Genomic DNA, 21,954 nt, shown 5'->3' on the forward strand with positions numbered 1-21,954 from the left:
GGAATTGGCGACCAGCAGAACAGGTGTTTGACAAAATATGATAATTGCTTCCTTTGCTCATTCTAATTTAATTCAGGTTATTTACATGTGAAAGGCCTAAATGCTTTCCTTTTCTTTTTTTAAAAAAATGGAAGATAAAGTTTTTTTTCCCCTCCTTGATGAGGATTATCAGAGTTAAGACTAAGTGTAATGTTTCTAAAACTGTTTTTTGCTTTAAAAAGAAAATTGCACGTTATCTCAATATGAAAGCAATCACATTTGGTAAATATTTGGCTAATGCAATTGAAATTTTTTATGTATTTCCATTTCTTTTTCTTTTTTTTTCAGTTTTATCTGAAAGTATAAATATATTTAGGGTTTTCACTCAGTGGCCATTAACGTTTCTTCCTGTCTCTTGTCGAATTGATGTAGGTCATAATGATTACGGTTATCAGCAACCGTCGTATCCTGAACAAGGCTACGATAGGCCTTATGAGGATTCCTCACAACATTACTACGAAGGAGGTATCTATATACCTTCACACACATACACATATATATCCCCTTCTACAGGAACAAAAATTCTTGCATAAGACAACTTCTACCCACGCAAAGCTCTTGTAGAATACTAGTTGCTGGCTGTCTTGAAAGTTCCAGGGAGCCTAGAACAATCAGAATAATTTTCTTACAAATATTTAAAATGTATAACCATGACTTGCCATTTCTAACAACCATAAAAAGACTAAAACATTTTAAAATAATTTTTTTCCTCAGTGGAAATTTTCTATTTGAACATAAATCCATCAATCCAATTTTTTTCTTGTTGTGTGTTCACATATGTATAATTTTACATATAAGTTTAGTGCCTCTAGGAAACAGCTTGCTGATCTTGTGTAGCTAGTGTGTGCTCTTGTAGCTGTCTTTAATTTTTGTCTTTTTTATTTTATTTAGCATAGTCATGATCTTATGACTGTGATGTTCCAGTAAATGTAATGCTCGTATGGCAGAGACGCTGAAAATGCTGCAGTTCAACCTTGCAAAATTGGCTTTAACTGCAGTTTGTTTGGCCGAAATCCTTCTGTTTGGTTTGAGTTTTTTCTTTGTTTTGTTAACTTTTAAAAATCAATATAGCATTTCATTTTGTTCTTGTGTTGTTGGCTATGCATCTTAGAGGAATAAAGTTAATTAAGCAAACTCCTCAGTATTTTCTTTTTGTCCTCTTCTCCAATTATCATGTAGGAAATACGCAGTATGGCCAACAGCAAGATGCCTACCAAGGACCACCTCCCCAGCAGGGCTACCCACCCCAACAGCAGTACCCAGGGCAGCAAGGCTACCCAGGACAGCAGCAGGGCTACGGTAATCGCTTCTGGCAGTTTTAACTTAGTTCTTAATGCAAAATGTGGAAGTGGATATTTAATTTTCATTTGAAAATTCACAGCTTTAGCTCAGTCTACTCGTGGAGTGTCTCTTTAAAAAGTTCTTAAAACTAGTAGTCTGTTTAAGAAAAAGCATAAACTGGAGATGGCTCATTGATCACAGGTAAGGTATAGAAAGTCATTTGAAATGAATTCATTAATTAATGAATTCCTAAACCTGTTTGACATTTATGACCAGCCAGTAGCTTTGCGTGTGCTTAGAAAACTGATGAGTTGGGTGATTACTAACAGTATCTACATAATCTGCTTGGCAAATTCATTTCCAAAACTAATGACTCTTACAATGAAAAGTAACATTGATGTTTTAGTGTACAAATGAGGTCCATTTGGAATGCCTAGAGAAAATGTTTTTGTCATGCCCTATTAAAATAGTTGTATAGACTTCCATAGGGGTATGTTTATTGCAGGTATGTATCTTACAGAGTTTGGAGGAAGTATAGCCATCTTTTCTTATGGTATTCTCACTGTAGTATTTACTAGTTGGCTATCTATTAGATAGGGAGTGGGGAATGATATAGACCTGATATCTCAGTCTTAAATATCAGTCTTAATTATCTATGACTACTTGAGATATAGGAAAATATGGTTCCTATGATAGGAGATATAGCTGCTTAATTGGATATCATCTTTTGCTAACAGGGTCTCTTTTTTTATTTCTTGGGCTCCAAAATCACTGTGAACGGTGACTGCAACCGTGATATTAAAATATACTTGCTTCTTAGAAGGAAAGCTATGACAGACCTGGACAGTGTATTAAAAAAGTAGAGATATCACTTTGCCAGCAAAGGTCCATATAGTTGAAAATATCATTTTTCCAGTAGTTGTGTGCAGATGTGAGAGTTGGACCATAAAGAAGGCTGAGCACCGAGAAATCGATGCTTTCGAACTGTGGTGCTGGAGATGACTCTTGAGAGTCCCTTGGACTGCAAGATCAAACCAGCCAATCCTAAAAAATCAACCCTGAATATTCATTGGAAGGACTGATGCTGAAGCTCTAATACTTTGGCCACCTGATGCTAAGAGCTGACTCATTAGACAAGACTGATGCTGGGAAAGATTGAAGGCAAAAGGAGAAGGGGGCAACAGAAGATTAGATTGTTAGATACCATCACTGACTCAATGGACATGAATTTGAGCAAACTCTGGGAGATAGTAGAGGACAGAGGAACCTGGCATGCTGCAGTTTATGGGGTCTCAAAGAGTCGGACTTAGTGACTAAACAACAACAACAACGTCTTACTCTTTTTATTCATTGATTTAAACTCTGCTGTTATTATGGGCACCTCTTTCCACCTGTGATAGCAAATCTGAGAACCAGAATCAGGCTAAAATTCTCTTGCACCTTCGCAAATAAGCACTGAAATTTCAGGCAAGTATTGGAAGTTAGGTATTGATCAGTTCTAGTTCCCTAATTCCAAATATGTCTTTAGAAATATTCCATGTATTTCTTGTCTTTTTGAAGGGATATTCTTACTACTCTCAAATGGCATTTCCATTTCATGACCATTGAACATTTGTACATTGAATAAATAGAGTATTCTGGTTTTATTGTGTTCATATGAAAACAAATGTTACATAGATCAGTCAGGTAAGTTTATTGAGTTAAGAGAAATATTTTCAGTGGAAAGGTTAAATGCTTTTCTGTCTGACTCTGGGGAAATGTTCCCACTTTGCTTATCTGTAGGTTTTAGTTGTCAAACTTCATTCCAATAGAAAATTTAGTTTTAATAATCAGGTGCATAATAATTAAATAGTCAAAAGAGTAAACTGGTGGAATTTATTTAAGCTTGAAAATTTATTCTGTTTGACATTCCTCTATCGTCAGTGTTTTCTATGACAGGTTTTGAATGGCTATGATTGAAAACATTTAAGCAGGAAAGCACTTCAGCTTATGCTTTATAAAGCATTCTTGACAATAGACAGTAGTAGAATTTATAAAATAGACATATTTGTTTGGCAAGCCAAATTAGTCCCTTGTCTCTCCTGGACGTTGAAATCATTCACTTATATGTGCTGAGTATTAAAGGTGATGGGTACACAGAGGGTAACTTTTGAATCGTGTTTTTTCACATGCAATCTGTGGCTTTTCAAGTCTTTTTTAGATTCTGTTTGTCAGTGTAGAGCATAAAACTTTCTTTTGGTGATTGTGAATGTAAATCTGAAATTTATATGTAAAATCATTCTTTGTGATTCTTCTAGTGATTGCAAGCGTAAATGTTGAGTTATACAGCTGCAACCATCACTGATTTCCAAACTTTAATTAGAAATTTCTTCAGTATTTTAATTTGAATCTACTTCTTGCTTTTTTCTTTTACCCCTTGCTTATACTGGTTAACTTTCTAATAGAAATACAGATGAGTTTCCTTAACATCATGTGCTTTACAACTCCCGAGTCTCTTACTCATTTTGACATATGAAATTTTAATGGCTAACACATAGCTTAATAGTTATACTGAATCAAAGCATCTTGGTACATGGTAGTATCTTTACAGTATTTTTTTTTGTAATTTATTTTTAATTGAAGGATAATTGCTCTATAATATTGTGTTGGTTTCTGCCAAATGTCAGCATGAATCAGCCATAAGTATACCTATGTCCCCTCCCTCTTGAACCTAACAGTATTTTTACTTATAAATTTTGGAATTTATTTCAAAAAGCATTTGAGAAGAATCAAGATAGCAAACTATTCTTTTGAGTTTAAAGATGAGAACATAGTAACATCTAATTCTAAACCCTTTCTAGAATTCTAGGAACTTGCTTTATTTTCTTCTGGAGTTTTATTTGTGTTAATTATTTTGCAGGTCCTTCACAGGGTGGCCCAGGTCCTCAGTATCCTAACTACCCACAGGGACAAGGTCAGCAATATGGGGGTTACAGACCGGCACAGCCTGGACCCCCACAGCCACCACAGCAGAGGCCTTATGGGTACGACCAGGTAAGTTACTTGGGCAGCTGTATGGCTGCTCCATTGTGTGCTCACTCTTGATTAGCTTAAATGTTTTTCGTTTTTCCCTCCTTTTGTTTATAACATGAGTTAACCAAAAAAAAGTATTTTCTCTTGAGTCTTTTTCATAGAATGCTAGCACAGTCAATGGCACCCCACTCCAGTACTCTTGTCTGGAAAATCCCACGGACTGAGGATCCTGGTAGGCTGTAGTCCATGAGGTCGCTAAGAGTCAGACACAACTGAGTGACTTCACTTTCACTTTTCACTTTCCTGCATTGGAGAAGGAAATGGCAACCCACTCCGGTGTTCTTGCCTGGAGATTCCCAGGGACGGAGAAGCCTGGTGGGCTGCCGTCTATGGGGTCGCACAGAGTTGGACACGACTGAAGCGACTTAGCAGCAGCAGCAGCAGCATAGTTAATCATGGTTACTGTAGCATATAAAACATGGCATTCTCCAGGCACCAGCATTCATTCATTTTCATTCATTTATAGTCTCTCTCTAGTCTTTACCCTGCAGGCATGCTTCCCTTAGCCCTTCCAAACATTATTCTGTATTCTAAACCCCTTGGTTTCTCTCATTTCCCTCCTGTTTATTGTTCAAGACTACTCGTCTTGACCTGTTGAAATGTGGAGTCCATCTGAGTCAGTGCTCTCCCTGGCTCTCAGCTTCATGTCAGCATATTCACTCCACTTCCTTAGCAGCCACGATGTCCTGTCTCTTTCAATTCATACTCGTAACCTTCCTCTGCTGCCTCCTATACCCATATCCATTATGTCAGATATTAATAATCTTTCTTTCTCCCCTGTTATCTTTCCTTCTGCTTCCTTCAGATAAGTATAAGTGTATCTCATTCTATGATGTCTGTATTCTCTTAAACCTTCTTTTCATCAGTAAATTGCTCAGGCTTAATAATCCTGTGCCACAGTCATTGTTTTATGAATCTTCTCATACAAGCTCTAAATTATTAAGATGATTTATTACATTGGCAGGTTTTTTTTTTTTCTTTTATTGATTTCAGGTTTGTTTAATGTCTTTACAGTGAGGAGAATCTGATCTGTTCACCACTTAAGCTGCCTAAAATACATTACTTTTTAATGTTAGGGTTACAGGACCAGTGGGGACGATCTGGTTTGAGGAACAAGTCATATACAATGCTGGTTAGATGCTGAGGCATGAGCAGCCCTTTCGTCAATGCTCTCTCAAGTGGGCAACCCTCTTGTACTGACACTTCTTAGTTAGGAGGGAAAAATAAAAGGCTATGGACAGATAAGTAATATTAAAAAGAATGTACTAAGATTAAGTCAAAGGATTAGAGGAAGTTTTATTTAATTGTAGAATAAGTGTTGACTAGTGAGTATTTAAGGACAAGATCCCTGAGCAGATATAATTTAGGCTCATTCTAATCCACGGCTGTTGAAAAGTGGTCCTTTACTCCATAATTCAACTAATTTTTATTAATTTCCCATGTGTGCTGGACACTATCGTGTCCAAGATGAGTGAAACAGACCTAGTCCTTATGGTTCATGGAGCAACTCTCTCGATCTTCCTTGACCTTACTTTAGCGTTTGACTCGGGTTCCTACTTCCATTCTTAAGTGGTCTTTTTTAGCTTCTACATGACTACTGTTTTGTTCCTCTTAATTTCCAGTGATTCCTTTTCTACTTTCTGCTTGTTTCTCACCTTTCTTTTACCCCATCAGTTTCTTTTATCAGCCCTTGGCTTAGTGTTTTTCTCAGTCTCTATTCCTCCTGTCTTACGTTTTCAGTATCCTTAGCCCACCCTTCTCAACCCAACTCCAGCTCCATTTTCTCATCTGTGTTCAGAACATCTCTCTGGGTGTCTTGACATTTTCTTCAACTTCATTTTCTTCCTGACTCATCATGTTTCTGAATCTCCTAAGCTTATATCATTCATTAAGTAAATGGTTCTTGAGCAACATTTATATGCCAAGATGGGAATATGTTAGGAAAATTAGATCGATATGGACTCTGCATTTGTGAACTTAAGTCTAGGTGGGATACAGACAGGTAAGTAGATGATATGATGTAGTGTGAGAAGGTACTTGTATGAGGGAAGGCAAGATTTTTGTGAAAGGAAGCTCTTAACTCAGATATATATTCCTTGGGAAGTATAAGTGCAGGAGCCCAAGGCTGAGAAGATATTAGCCAGCTTGTTGTAGGGAACAGATGGGTATTTTCGTCAGAAAGTGCACTCATGAAGGACTAGTGTTAAGATATGTGGCTCAGTAAAGCAGAAGTGCGGGGAGGAAGAGGCAAGAGAGTGGAGAGATAAATTAGGGCCAGGTTAGGAGGACTCTTGGAAGCCGTACAGGGGAGCTTGGTCTTTATCTTGGTAATGGTGTGGGTCAACCAGATTGCATTCTCACCAGCAGTGAATGGGAGTTCCTGTCACTCTGCATCCTCATCAGCATTTGATGTTACCAGTGTTCAGAATTTTGGCCATTCTAATAGGTGTGTGGCATATCTCGTTGTTTTTTGCATTTCTCCAATGACATACTATATAGACATCCTTTCATGTACTCATTTGCCATGCATATATCTTCTTTGGTGAGGTGTCTCTTCAGGTCTTTGGCCCATTTCTTAGTGGAGTTGTTTATTTTCTTATTGTTGTAAGAGTTCTTTGTATGGTTTAGATAACAGTCTTTATCAGATGTGTCTTTTTCAAGTACTGCTTTGTCTTCTTGAGTTTTCTTATTTTTTTGACATTGTCTTTCTCAGAGTAGAAAGTTTTAATTTTAATGAAGTCCAGTTTATGAGTTCTTTCTTTCACGGATCACACCTTTGATATTGTATCGGTAAAGTCACCGCAGAACTCAAGGTCACCTATGTTTTCTCTTATGTTGTCTTCTAGGAGCTTTGTTAGTTTTTTATTTTACATTTAGGTCAAGTTCTTACTCAAGTTAATTCTCTGAATTGAGAAAATCTTAGTTGCTAAGATTTGTATCTAGATTCAAAATGCGGATGTCCAGTTAACTAGCACCACTTGTTGAACGAGACCACCCTTGCACTATTGTCTTACCTTTGCTCCTTTGCCAAAGGTCAGTTGACTGTATCTCAGTGGATCTATTTCTGGGCTTTCTATTCACTTCCCTCTATCTATTTTTCTATTCTTTTACCAATTTCACATTGTCTTAATTGCTGTAGCTTGATAGTAAGTCTTGAAGTTGAACATTGTCAGTCTTTGTTCATCTCCTCTATTATTCTGTGGTTATTCTGTGGTTATTCTGGGTCGTCTGCCACTCCCTATAAATTTTATAATTATATTGTCAGTATCCAAAAATAACTTGCTAAGATTTTGGTTGGAATTGGGTTGAATCTTTAGGTCAAGTTAGGAAGAACTCCTGTATCTCAACAATACTGGGTTTGCTATCCATGAACATGGAACAGCTCTACATTTATTAAGTTCTTTGATTTCTTTTATTACTTTTTAAGTTTTCCTTATACGGTTCTATGTATATTTTATTAGATTTATACCTAAGAGTTTAACTTGTGGGGGAGAATTCTTATGTAGATGGTATTGTTTTTAATTTCAAATTCCTCTTGCTCATTGTGATAGCTTAGGGTGAATGGTGTGAGATTTATGATTTCTGAAGATGTAGCTTTAGGACCAGAGACCATACTTCATGATGCAAGAGCTTTTGTGTAGCAGAGCTTTATTAAAGTATAAAAAGGGACAGAGAAAGCTTCTGACACAGACATCAGAAGGGGGATGGAGAGTGGCCCTCTCATGAATGTTAGCAAGGGAGTTATATACTTTTCTAATTGGTTATTACAGTAAATCAAAAGAATGTCTCAAGTTCTAAAAATTTTACCAGACCCACTCCCACAGTAAGATAATAGGATTAGAACTTAACAACAGAAAGATTTTACCAGACTCACTCCCATATTATACATTCTAAGATACCAGGATTAGTCAGAAGATTTTCAGGAAGGAGAAACTGTCCTCAAGCAGGATATGTTGTTATATAATCCTTAGTACAGAGTTTAAACCGAGCTGTTTGTTGTGTAATCATCAGTTCCAGGCTTAAAGAAAAAAATGTTTTATGACTCAGACTAAGGAATATAGAGGGGAAGAAAGACGTTTGTCCTTTCTTTCTCCTTGAGAATTCCAGACTCCTCTCTCCTCGGGGACCCTGGACTTCTTATCAACCTGCCTAGCAATTGACTCTCTCAGTTGCTAGTGTATAGGGGAATTTTCTGTGTTAACCTTGTATCCTGCAACCTTGCTTATTAGTTTCAGGAGGTTTTTTTATTGTTTGATTCTTTGGGATTTTCTCCCGAGTAAGTCATGTCATCTGCAAACAAAGACAGTTTTATTTCTTCTTTTCCAATTAGAGTATCTTTATTTCTTTCTCTAATTGCATAAGCTAGGTATTTTAGTACAGTGTTGAGAAAGAGTGGTGTGAGGGGACATCTCTGCTTTGTTCCTGATCTTAGCAGGAAAGTTTCATTAAATACTATGTTAGATGCTTTTATTTCTAGCATAGCATTTATCTCCATGTGACACATTATGTAGTTATTGTTTATTATCATACTCTCTTCCCCTAGACTGTCAGTTCTTTAACGACTTCACCATGTCTGTTTTTATCACTGTTGAGTCTCCACCATCTAGTGGAACACATTGCTGCTGTTATTGTTCAGTTGCTCAGATGTGTCCAGCTCTTTGTGACCGCATGGACTGCAGCACGCCAGGCTTCCCTGTCCTTCACTGTCTCCTGGAGCTTGCTCAAACTCATGTCCATTGAGTTTGTGATGCCATCCAGCCATCTTGTCCTCTTGTCATCCCCTTCTCCTCCTGCCCCAATCTTGCCCAGCATTGGGGTCTTTTCCAGTGAGTTGGCTTTTCTTATAAGGTGGCCAGAGTATTAGAGCTTCAGCTTCAGCTTCAGCATCAGTCCCTCCGATGAATATTCAGGATTAATTTCCTTTAGGATTGACTGGCTTGATCTCCTTGCAATCCAAGGGATTCTCAAGAGTCTTCTCCAGTACCAGAATTCAGAAGCATTAGTTCTTTGGTGCTCAGCGTTCTTTATGGTCCAACTCTCACATTCATACATGACTACTGGAAAAGCCATAGTTTTGACTGTATGGACCTTCGTTGGCAAAGTAGTGTCTCTGCTTTTTAATATGCTGTCTAGGTTTGTCATAGCTTTTCTTCTAGGGAACACATTGAGTAGTCAATAGATATGGTGAGTGAACAGATAAGGCCATCACTTCCTAAATCTGAATGGTGATCATAAGAATTAAGAAACCCCTAAAAAGTATTTTCACAGTAAATTTAAGACCTTTATAGGATTAGGTGAATGAAAAAAACAAATTTAAAGGTGGTTGATATTACTCAGCTATTGTTCAGTCTAGGGACTCTCACACCATACACTCTCTAGAAAATCTCATTTACTCACAGGGTTTCAATTTATCGTGCTGTTGACTGTCAAATCTCTATTTCTAGTCTGACTTTCTCTCTGAACATCAGGTGCCTAGTAGTCATCTGCAGTTAGAAATAGCATATCAGTTTCATATAACCAAAGCATTCATAATCTCTGTGCCACACATTCTTCCTTTCTGTGTTGTGTCAGAGAGGTACTGTTGCCAAGTTAGAAAGCCATGTGCCACATTTGGTACTTACGTCTTTCTCCATCTCCCTCTCTCCATCTAGTAAATGACAAAATCTTGTTAGCCTGATCTCCTTCAACATTCTTGTATCCATCCACTTCAAAAAGTGCCTTATCTTTGTTTAGACCATTAATGTGTCCTAACTTCATCACAGGATGAAGGATTCTCCCTTGCTATCTTCTTGCATCCTTTCCCATTCATTCTTTACTCTAGTCAGAGGAATTTTGTAACTTAAAAAAGGAAAAGAAAAATTGAAGAAGCAAAGAGAGCGATGCTATGCTGAGGCTTAGAGAGTAGAAGTGATTGACCCAGGATAACAGAGGTGAGAAGTGGTTGAGCTGGGTGGTAAGTCCTGAGTAACTAGAGACCCAGTGACGGGACCCTCCCCTGTACCAGGCTGCCTCCAGCCACACCAGCTGTGTGCAGAGCATCTTCATGCTCTTCTTCTTGGATAACTTTCTGAAGCAGGAATTATAATTATCCTCACTTGTCAGATGAGAAAATCAAGAAAGGGAAGGAAGGTAACTGGCCCCATGGACAAGAAACTGTTAAGCAGGAGAGTTAAAACTAGAAATAGATTTCTGGCTCCAAAACCCTTGCTCTTAACTCTGGAATTTGCTGATGGTTGCAGATATACAGCATTTGGGGGCACTTGTTATCCTAGCGAAGTGATTAAGTCTAGATCAAGTTACTTAAATTTTCAGGGCTTCAGTTTCTTCACCTATAAAATGGAGATAATGTTTACTGCATAGGTAACAGATGAACGCAAAGCACTTACGGCATTTGCCATATGGTAAGACATAGGATGTTATTGAGATGTATTAACAGTTAGCTGTTATTGATATTAGACTTCTTACAGACTTCAAGCTGTGTGTTACCAAATAATCAATAGCTTCTACTCCTTATTATTACACATTCTTTTTTATTTTCCAGTTCCCTAAGCGTTTTTTAACCATTTTTCCTCCACCTTTGCTTTAGCTGTGTCTCTTATTTGAATTGCCCCTTTTTTCTTTTCTCTGCTATTCAGATTTTACTATTTTCTTAAGGCACACTGTCTCTGTGAAATATTTTTAAAATTATTTTAGTTGTGTTAACCTTTTCCTTAGGGTTACCTAACCTTAACCTTAGGGTTCTGAACGCTTATAGAACTTGTTCTGTAAATACACTCTATTTGTAAATCTTATTTTCCCCATTTTTCAGATTTCTTACAGTGATGAGCATAGAATATTTGCTCAGTAAATGTTTGTAATTGCTTGAATATCATAATTGGCATACATTATTGAAGAAGTCTTATGTGTCAGGCACTCACCAATACTTGGGGACTAAGAATGGATAAGACCTAATCTCTATCATTAATTCATACTATAGTAGATAGATTATAAGTTCTGTTTATATAGCACATCAGTTTTTACCTCTGTTCTGCATTCACATCATTCCTAATATGTGCCACTTGCTTTCATCATTACTATCTCATGATATGCATTCACTAGGAGAGAGTTTTCTTCCAGCATTAAGACTTGCTTATTTCTAATTTTTTTTGTAATTTTTGAAAGCGCTTTCTCATGTCCTCTTATTTGAGTGTCCTAGCAAACAAATGAGGTATAGAACTCATGTAACCTTAAACAAAAAATAGAGATACAGAGATGAATATGTTACGGCCCCCACCTTATAGGTGAAGAATCTGCATCTCAAAAAATTAACAATAGAGTTGGGATTTAAACTTAGTATTTAGATAATTTTATAGTTGAATAGCAAGTTCCTGTATGCTAAGCATTTCTTATTTTAAACTTTGTACTGTAGGAGTTTTTGTGCTTCCCTGGTGGCTCAGACAGTAAAGAATCCACCTGCAGTGCAGAAGACCTGGGTTTGATCCCTGGGTTGGGAAGATCCCCTGGAGGAGGGCATGCCAACCCACTCCAGTATTCTTGCCTGGAGAATCCCCATGGACACATGGGGTTGCAAAGAGTTGAACACAACTGAATGACTAAGCACAGCACATAGGAATTTTTAAACAAAGACAGCAAAGAACTTCGTGAATCCCTGTGTACCCACAAACCAACTTCAACAATTACCAACATTTTACCAATGTTTTATATACTTCCCATCTTATTTTATTGAGTATTTTAAAGCAAATCATACCTATAAATGTTTCTTTTTATAATTTTATTTTTTTAAATGGCCTGTGTAGTTTTTGGCTGTGCTAAGTCTTCATTGCTGTTCGGGGTTTTCTCTAGTTGTGGCAAGTGGGGCTGCTCTTTGTGGTGCGTGGGCTTCTCATTGCAGGGGCTTCTCTTGTTGCAGAGCATGGCCTCAGTAGTTGTGGCACACGGGCTTAGTAGCTCCCTGGCATGTGGGATCTTCCCAGAGCAGGGATCAAACCCGTGTCCCCTGCATTGGCAGTTGGATTCTTAACCACTGGACCACCTGGGAAGCCCTACACATATTTTAAGATGAGCTCTGACTTTAAATCTTTCTGAATATAATTATGTAAAATACATCAATATTTTTAAAACCTTAATTCTATTTATAGAATTATATTCTATATATATATCTATTCTACCTATATATCTGCTTAGATCTAGTGGTATTTAGCAGATTTTCAAGTATATCTACTTCTATGGAAGTGTAAACTTTTAGGGTACTACTTCTTACGGTATAGGAGGATTTCAATTCTAGAATACTTTCTTGATATAAAATAATTAATATGACTTAGAGGGGGATATTTAGCCAGAGGAAACAGCTGATTATGTGCTTCCAGTGAATACTGTTTTTGGAAAATCAGTGCTTTTATGAGCATCTTTTTAAAACACATTTAAGAAATTTCATTAAAGTAAATTTTTTTCTGGTCTCTCTTTTCTTCTACCTTTCTTTTTTGGAGAAAAAGATTTTCCTTCTCTTTTCTGAAAACCTGCTTTAACAGTTGTATACCGGACATTGACCTCCCTTGTAGAATGTTTCTGTTTCATTCATTACCTCTTTTATATCTGTACTTTATTTTCTTTCCCTTGCTGTCAGCCTACAGGCCCTTCAAACCTACCTTATTAAAAGCAACAAAAGCAAAACAGTCTTTCTTTGATTTTATGTACCAGCTGCCTACCTGAATATGTCTGCTGATCCCTCACTGGTCTCAGGGAAAGGCCCAAATTCTATAGACAGGCTATAAGGTTCTTTTACCCTTATCTCCCAGGTATCTCTTCATCCTTGCTACTTATCCTAACTTGGTGTTAATAAGTTAATAACATAAGTTATTAGAATAATCCAAACAGTTACAGACTTTGTATATTAGCACATAATTTATACACTGATATACACCATGTCAGAGTTTAGAGCTAGAACTTCTCACTCATTCCTGAGCAGTTCATCAAAATTCACCAGAAACTTAAATTCTCATTATGTGCTGTTCTAGGCTCAAAGACTTGGAAATCCATTTGCAGCTGAATGTGATGTCAGAAAAAAATCAGAGATACTGTATATCTAAATAGAGAACAGTTTCTGTATGTTTTGAAAGTAGCTGCTTTTGCTGCAAGACAGTGTAAAGACTGACTTGTGATTTTCTGTGCAAACTATTATGGTCAAATGATCATCTAATTACATTTTAAAATTTATCTTTTAGGGGCAGTATGGAAACTACCAGCAGTGAAGAGTACTTCCATTCCAGTAGCCAGAATCTACTAGCAGTCATATTGTCGCCTCAGCACTGTGGACACCTTCCTGTGAAGAGACCCTTCCATTCCATCTAGTTTTTGGAAAAACCTTGTGGATAAGCGGCTGTTTCATCCATAAGCAGCCTGTGTGGCTTAGTTATAAAAAGGCTTTAGTAGCTCAAAAATACTCTTGATTTCACATGTCTACTCTAGATGGCAACATTGGACAGAAAATACAATGACATACCCAATTTGCAATGATTTCGGAACTGCGTTTCAAACAGACTGTTACAGACTGAAAGGTGTGAACAGCTTTGTATGTTTATGAAGGTTAAGGGAATTTAATACTTTTCCATAGATTCTTTTGTAAGGGGAAGAGGGAAATGTACACTTTTTACAGCAGCAATATTTTGTATATTATGTTTATTTCATGTGGTGAATATGCAAGGCGGTACACTACGTGCTGGGCAGAATCAGAACTCCTCTGTCAGTGGGGATGGGAGCACGTTGGATGCTTGATTGTGCTGGTCTGAACATGGTGTTCTGTGAAGCTGAAGGTGTTGGGGAAGACAATGCTCCCATGTGTCCCCTACTAGGTTCTTCAGAGGACATTCAGACCCCTTTTTTCTCTTAGCTAATCAGGGGCACTATGGTACAGTTTTGAGTAAAAAGGCGTTTTTTAAAGAAGCTTTCCAGTTTTGTGGACAAAAACCTTTTTTATAAAAGATCATTTATAATTCTGTTTTAAAATGTGAGGCAATAAGAATTACTTCATGTGGGATCTGAAGAATCTTGGTTAACAGTTTCATGTAAGTCCTCTCCTAAAACAGCAATAACTGAACCTGAAAGTTTTGATTTTACCTTGTTTGACTAATCACTAGTAAGTAATATCAGAACATTTTATAAATGATATCAAAGAAGAGTCAACAATGATGCATTTTATTTTTTAACATGAGAAGGATAATTGGTTTCTATAATAAGAATAGTTCAGGAGACTTTATAAACCTTCCTTTCAACTTTTCTTGACTGGAAATAATGCCATTTATAAAGGAATACTTTTACGTTTTCCCCTTTTTTATGTTGGTCAATAGAACACAGAGATGTTTAGGAAAATGCTTGCTGATGAGGTTTATTCTGATCTATATTAAAAGCATAGAGGTTGCATTTCAGATCACTCTGTTTTATTAGCATGGTCTATTTAATCATACTTGAGACTGTCCTGTGCCTGATTGTTTGAGCTGAGTTCAGGGATTTTGCATTGGGCAGGAAATCATGCATTGAGAAGTTTATAACCACAATTATTTAAGCGTAATCTGAAAATATCTAGCCCAAAGGTAAGTTGCTATTTTCATCACAGTTGCCTGTGCCCAGGGAATAAGGTATATTCTTTATAATTGGATTGTTTTTTCCCACTTACAACTGGAAACAAAACAGAAGGGGTGCCATAAATTTGAAAAAGCAGAATGTACTGTTCTCAACATACTGTAACCAAAAGGAGAAATTTTAATGTGTCTCTGTGTGTATGAAAGAGAGTGTGCGCGTGTAAGGTCTGAATAAGGCCTTTTCCAACATGGTCAGTAGAAAATGGACATCATGTTTGAACAGATAAAGCATGGACAGCCTTATTGTGACTGAAATGCTTTTAGGTTCTGTGCCAATTTTCCACCACTGTGTACTTTGTTGCTATTTAAAACTGTATCAACTCTAACAGAAGAATAAATTATTTGTGATTTTAATTTTCTCGTTTGTTTTTTTAAATTAGATCTCTTTGACTCTCTTGTTCTGTCTGGAGACTTTGCTGTGGGTTTTTTATATAAGTTAGTCTAGTATAAGCAGACTATATTTGTATTCTAGGACTATCGAAATTCTCTTGTCATGCCCAAGTTAATTAGAATTAACTGTTCAGTAATCAGCATGTTGTGTGGGCTGTTTGTTATGGAATTCTTTCTCTGAAAATGAAGTCCATGAGGCTATAATCAAGATGACTGAATTAGATAAATGAGTTGAGGAGACGAAATTGTGCTGAACCCAACCTGGTGTAGATATGTTATCTCATTTGAAATAAGCTCAACTGACATTAAGAAATAATTTGTCTTGCCAACCCATCTTCTGTTGTCTTATTCTCCTTTTAATGGAAACTAAAATTGCAATTTTAATAAGCAGAATTTCCTCCAGGACTTTCTTCCTGGAGACTACCACATTTGCAAGGTTTAATTGTTTTATAACAGTCCTGTTTCGTAGAAGTTTTTAATTGGTGGTGACAAAAATTACCTTACTCCTTTGATACCTGGTAAGCTGAATAACTTTACCAGTAGCTTTCTACCAAGTTTGACATCACCATATAGACCATATATCCTAAAACTGGAAATTTCATTTTAGCAAAATGGATTATTATGAAGAAATATCATACCATCCCATGAAATTCCAGGAGCAAAACGTTCCTAAGAAGAGCAGGGCAGTTACTGATCACGTTTAAACATATTTAACTGTGCTAGTTTAGGCATTTGAAAACATATTAGTATTCTGTACAGCTTTGATGGCAACTTGTTTTTGGTTTTGTTTTTAATTTTTAATGGTGTTTTCTGTGTGTGTCTGGAGAAGGGTATGAGGATCTTCGTGTACCAGAAGTCTAAATGAGGCACTTAGCAATGCGTGGCTTGTGTTGTCTTTACACCCACCCACAAATTGAAGCAAACACTATGTCCTTTGATTCTTACAATAAATATCTCTAAAAGATAAATACTTTTTAAAGTAACACCTTGGTACCAGGATTCTTCTTGCTCTGGAAATTTTGTATTTTCAGTGTAACTGTGAATGAAAAATCATCTCAGAATATGTATGGCTAAATTGCTGCCTTTTCATTTTAAAAAGTCATTTATATTAAATCATTAAGGTATTAGCAAAAGTATATTAAGTGTACAATCTTCCTAATTGCATCTCTCAAATGTAACACTTGTTAAGAAGGTTTGATACATTTCTTCCAACTTGATTTTATATACATAAGCTGAGATATTTTCTCTTTTTAAACAAAATTTGAATTGAACTAACCACACTTTTGCAGCCTTTTTTTTTTTATTTAGGTAAAAAATATCTTGGATTTTTTGTTTGTTTTTTACAATTGCAAAAGTAAAGCTTTCATAAACTTATCTGGCAAGGTTTTTTTGCTTTTGTTTTTATATGATTGTTGGAATATTTCTAAACTGTAAATTTTAGTATGTTAGGTTTAAGGCCATGTACATTATCTTCCTAAAGGATATATCCTTGCTAACATGAGATTACTAGCCTTGTTAATTTTTGCAATTCTAATAGACTTTTAAAAAACGCTATCTCAGAATTTAATTTGAATTACATTTGATTTATTTGTAAGTTTGAGCATCTGAAATACTGAAAGGGAGTTTATTATTTTTTGCTGTGAAATGGCTTTCAGTGTTCTTTATACATTTCCTTTGGGCATATAAGAGAGACAGGAAATTGTATAAAGACATATACACAAATTACAAAATTATATATGGTTCTCTAAATGCAAATGTTAATTCTCTTTCTATATTGCCCATCTCTTTAGTCTCTATTATTTAAACTGTAGATATAATATTAATATCTTTTACTGTATTAAAGTTTTAAGACTTCACATATTTAATTTCATAGCTTCTTAGCACCTCCCTAACTTCCAAATTTATGAGAATATTCCCCATACTTATTTTACTTTTTCTAAAACTTATTGTACATGATATGATTTAGAGCTTAGTTTTTTTCCTATATGATAGCCAGTTGTTTCAATATCATTTACTGAATAAACCAACTTATTTGAGAAGTCACCTTATTTTGTTTATCTAAAAAATTAATTATAGCTAAGGCATGCTTGATTTATGCCATTTCAAAGACTAGTTAGATTTATTTAAATATGACTTCATTTAGTTGGCATAAAGTTATTAATTTTTCCCCCCACAAGGGTTTTACTATTGGCTAAGAGTTAACTGCGATGGTATAAATAATGAGTGACATCTTAATAGTAAGAGAATTATTGAAATATACATTATACATATACATTCATATATTTGTGTGTATTATATGTTTGTATATATATGGATATATGTATGTATATAGTAAAAAATTTTTTTTTCCTGACAGGGATCTATAGCTTAAGAACTTAGATGTATGAGCAGTGCATTTATGTTTAGGCTATAATTTGTAACTATGGTAATATACTGAGAGGTTTTTTGTGAGAGGTACATTATAAATAATTATTTAGTGTTAAAATAAGTGAATGGAAAATCCTGAATATTATGAGATTTTTCATCATTTTTGGTCTCTTCTTAGGAAATACTGATGATAATCAGTAGTTTCCTCTCTTCTTTTAAAAATAACCCCCAAGTTTTGGGTGACACATGGCCGCCTACCTAGTGACTACATTTTACAGCTTCCTGTGGAAGAGGGGCTGGAGTGATGTGTGTAACTTCTAGATAACATTTTTTAAAGTATGCTCCATTTTCTCTCTCCCATTTCCCGAGGGCTTACATATCACTTATAAGTGGGGAGATCCAAACTTAACAGATTAGAAAATTACTTAGAGAATGACCGTGCAACTAAATTAAATGAAGAGTCTCCTGAACGGCCTCCGGGATCCCCCCACTGCCTGTCTGCCTGGATGGTGACGTGAGAGAAGTGACACTGCTGCTCCTGAGGCTCTTTGTTGTATCAGCAAACCCCATACTGTCATGTAGGGTCACGTAGGGGAGGGCCAGTTCATACTGCCCTGTGACATATTCTGTGTGGAGTCATAGTTTTTAGAAGTGACACGTTTTTATTGTGTGTGTAGTGTTCTTCATAGTTAGTTCATATTCTTAACTAGTGAAACAGGACAAAACCCATTATATTTCCTTTAAGATCATATTCAGCTTTCCACCACTTGAGTTAGCTAAATACTGTATTTAGTAACAATAGATTTCTTTAAAGTACTGGTAAAACATATACTTACTATTTATTATCATTTGGCATCTTTATAAATTTTATAAATAGCATGTTTTCTAAATACTTACTTTGAGGATTATGGTTTAGATAGGACTTCAAAAAATCTCTTATGTTTTTAATTTTATTATGACTTCTTCTGCTCTAACTTGATCTTTGGACCTTTTTTCCTAATGTTTTCTTGCTATTTCCTTAGTTTTCTGACTCTCATTATCTGAAGTGTATACATTGATTCTAGTTTACCTGCCAACTTTCCTTTGGAGGGGGGAGGGTGGTAAGATGTACTAAAAGCATTCTAATTTTATACCTGTAGTATCTTTTATCATTCAGCTTCAGGTCAAATATAAAGAATTTAATATCTATAGGAAGTATAACTATATTAGCTATGGAAGGATATTTTGGAATGTTGATTATTTTTCATACTTTTTCATACACATCAAGTTTTTTGAACTTTTAAGACTCCTGACATCATGGACCAAAATACTGTCTATAGCTATCAAGGATTTTATCTTCTATCTATGTGACTATATCAGGGGATTATTTCTGTTAATGTTTAGCTGAGTAAATTAATAACAAGGAAGTGTGGCATTGGCTTTCTTTTCAGTAGTAATATTAGTCTGTCCATAGAAATCCTATTCCTATTCATTAATTTCAGTATTCCATTCTTTCCCGAGATCTTGCTTCACAGCAAGCTTTTATACTTCAAACTCAACATGTTAGTGCTCAGTCCTCATTCCCACATAAACACAACCATTTTGAAAACATGAACTGATATTAATTACCCCCTTGGCACCAGAATTCAGGATTTCCTGATGCGGCACGCTAATGTAAAATGCATTAGTGCAAATGCTGGCTCCAAGGGGTAATACTCTCTAAATAAACACGGCAATGTTTTTCTTTATTCACGATTCTCAGGCAATTCTAAAAGTCATTCATCCTCCTTCAGCCCTCCCACCCCCAAAGCATTTTGAGTTTTAATAAGTTATAACTGGATTTTCATAAGAAGAAATTGAATTCCAAGTTGCAAATCAGTGGCACTTAACTCTTTGGTTCTTTGAAATAAAATATACCTCAATGTTCCCATGATTAAAGGACTTTGGACCATAATTTACAATAGTCTTCTGGGAGGTAACAGTTGTCATTAATATCACTAAATAGATCATTTGATTTTAAAATTTATTTGGAAATGGAAAATGATTAAGATCAGTCACTCAAAGTCAGAAAGAATGTGTATGGATTTTTTTGAGTTTGTTTTGGGGTGTGTATGTATTTGAACATTCCATGTAGACTTCCAATCAAGTAGGGATGGTTCATGTTTTGATGTATTATCTCCGAATGCATACTAATAACTAATACTGCTACTGTAAGATAGGACAAAAAAGTGAACCAAAGCAGATATAGTCATGCTCAAAGAACCAAGTATCTCTGGAACAAAAACAGAATAAAAAATGTGAATTGGTGAGTGAGACTGAAATCACAGATCACCTGGGTTTTGAGTCTAGAAGCAGGTACTGGTACTTAAGAAATTGACTCCTGTGAAGTAATAAAAACTAAAAGTAATAACAAGATTGGACACTGGAGCCAAGTTTACTATTTAACATCAGAGAAGCTCGAATGTGACTCTTCCCAACTGTTCACACATCCAAAAGGAGGTTGTTTTTTTTTTTTTAACCAGGCAGCTAAGTATAATGATGCTAGATAATACATATTTAGCATCTTAATATGGAGCAGAACCAAGGTATTCTGAAACTTGGTAATTAGATCTAAAATATTCCTAAAATAATTATTGTAGGGAAAGAAGTTTTTAGAGATTTGGTTCTGAATTTTCTGCAAGGGTCCAGGAGTACAGAAAGAATGCAGAAAGAAGGAAGAAGGGTGGAGAAGAGAGAAAAAAAGTACAAGTAAAGCCTTCTTTAAATAAACCCATGAACTAAAATTTCAAGATATGTCAGAATCACTTGGAAGAACATGTATTCCCACTATATAAAATTAAAGATATGGAATGGTCTGACATTTTAAAATGTGAATGCTTAAGCAGCTCAAGGAAATTTATTCAGTCACATCCTTGAATGGATATGAAATTACAAAACAAAAACATGAAGAAATGAAACATACATAAAAACCACTGAGAAATCTTACAAGTAAAAATTAATATCACTGAAACAAGCTCAATTGGCATAAACTCTAGGCTGGGCACAACTGAAGAGGAAATTTGTGATTTAGATGACAGTGTGAGAAACTGTCTCATACAAGAACACCAAACATTAAAATATGTATATGAATGAAGGAACATTGAAGAGAGATGGAAGTGAAGGCAGAGTTTCAATAAGGTAGCTCCAGAAGAAGATAGAGGGGTCAGTAGGAAAGCTATGCATAGATAAAAGCTGACAGTTTTCCCCAATTCAGTCTATTAATACTTGAATTATCAATTTGCCCTAGGTCCAGTGAGGGCAAAGGAAAGTGAATCCATATTTAGATAACATTATGATGGTATTCAAAACATCTAAAAATTACCTGAGAGAAAAGACACATTACCTGTGAAGAAATAAAATTTTGGCAAGAGAATTAATCTGCAACAATCTAAAAGACAGAGAAGTCAGGTACTGAGGGAAAATAAGTCAGTCTAAATGTTATTCCTAGCTAAACTAGCCTTCAGTGAAGGCAAAATAGAAATGTTCAGACTTGCAAAGACCAAGAGAATTTATTATCCATGGAAGATGTACTTAAGCAAAGAAATAATAATGATCAGAAGAAGGTATAGTATGATGAAAAGAGATTACATAGAATTTGTCAAATGTAATTATTCATAGGAAACAGATTACTTCTTTAGGGGATGGAAAAGAAAAAGTGTTAGTCACTCAGTCGTGTCTGACTGTTTGCAATTTGCAACCCCATGAACTGTAGCCCTCCAGGCTCCTCTGTCCATGGAATTTCTCAGACCAGAATATTGGAATGGGTAGCCATTCCCTTCTCCAGGGGATCTTCCCAACGCAGGGATCAAACCTGGCTTTCCTGTATTGCTGGCAGATTATTTACCATCTGAGCCACTAGGGAAGCCCATGGAAAGGAAAGGTGAAGGTGAAAAAAGGAAAAGGTTAAAAAAAATCATAAATTGAAATGTGGTAGGTTGGTTGCATTCATGATCTCAGTTCTCACCCCTCTCTGAGTTCATGCACTTTTGCCATGTGGCTTTGCACTTCCTCTCACTGAAGAGGCTGAGTTCATTTTCTGGGTTCTGGATTCTGACTTTGGCTATGTGACCTGGTTTTCATCCATGGGTTGTTAGCAGATGTAACTTGTATAGAGTGCTTGTAGAACGCTGGTGCAGTTCTGCTTCCACTCTGT

General features: G+C 35.9%; 1 protein-coding gene across 2 annotated transcripts in view; it reads left to right on the forward strand.

The window, feature by feature from the left end:
* The window catches only part of SS18 (SS18 subunit of BAF chromatin remodeling complex), a 70,440-nt gene extending 55,108 nt beyond the window's left edge, over window positions 1-15,332 (forward strand). The window contains exons 8-11 of one of the 2 annotated variants that reach the window (XM_068993560.1): window positions 412-504; window positions 1,219-1,338; window positions 4,220-4,353; window positions 13,614-15,332. In XM_068993560.1, the coding sequence (XP_068849661.1) occupies window positions 412-504; window positions 1,219-1,338; window positions 4,220-4,353; window positions 13,614-13,640 (374 nt within the window). In that variant the 3' untranslated portion in view covers window positions 13,641-15,332. The remainder of the gene's footprint in view (window positions 1-411; window positions 505-1,218; window positions 1,339-4,219; window positions 4,354-13,613) is intronic. The other variant, XM_068993561.1, reaches the window with a different exon arrangement.
* Window positions 15,333-21,954: the final 6,622 nt, after the last annotated feature.

This window comes from Capricornis sumatraensis, chromosome 21, assembly GCF_032405125.1.
Source record: "Capricornis sumatraensis isolate serow.1 chromosome 21, serow.2, whole genome shotgun sequence".
Classification (NCBI taxonomy): Eukaryota; Metazoa; Chordata; class Mammalia; order Artiodactyla; family Bovidae; genus Capricornis; species Capricornis sumatraensis.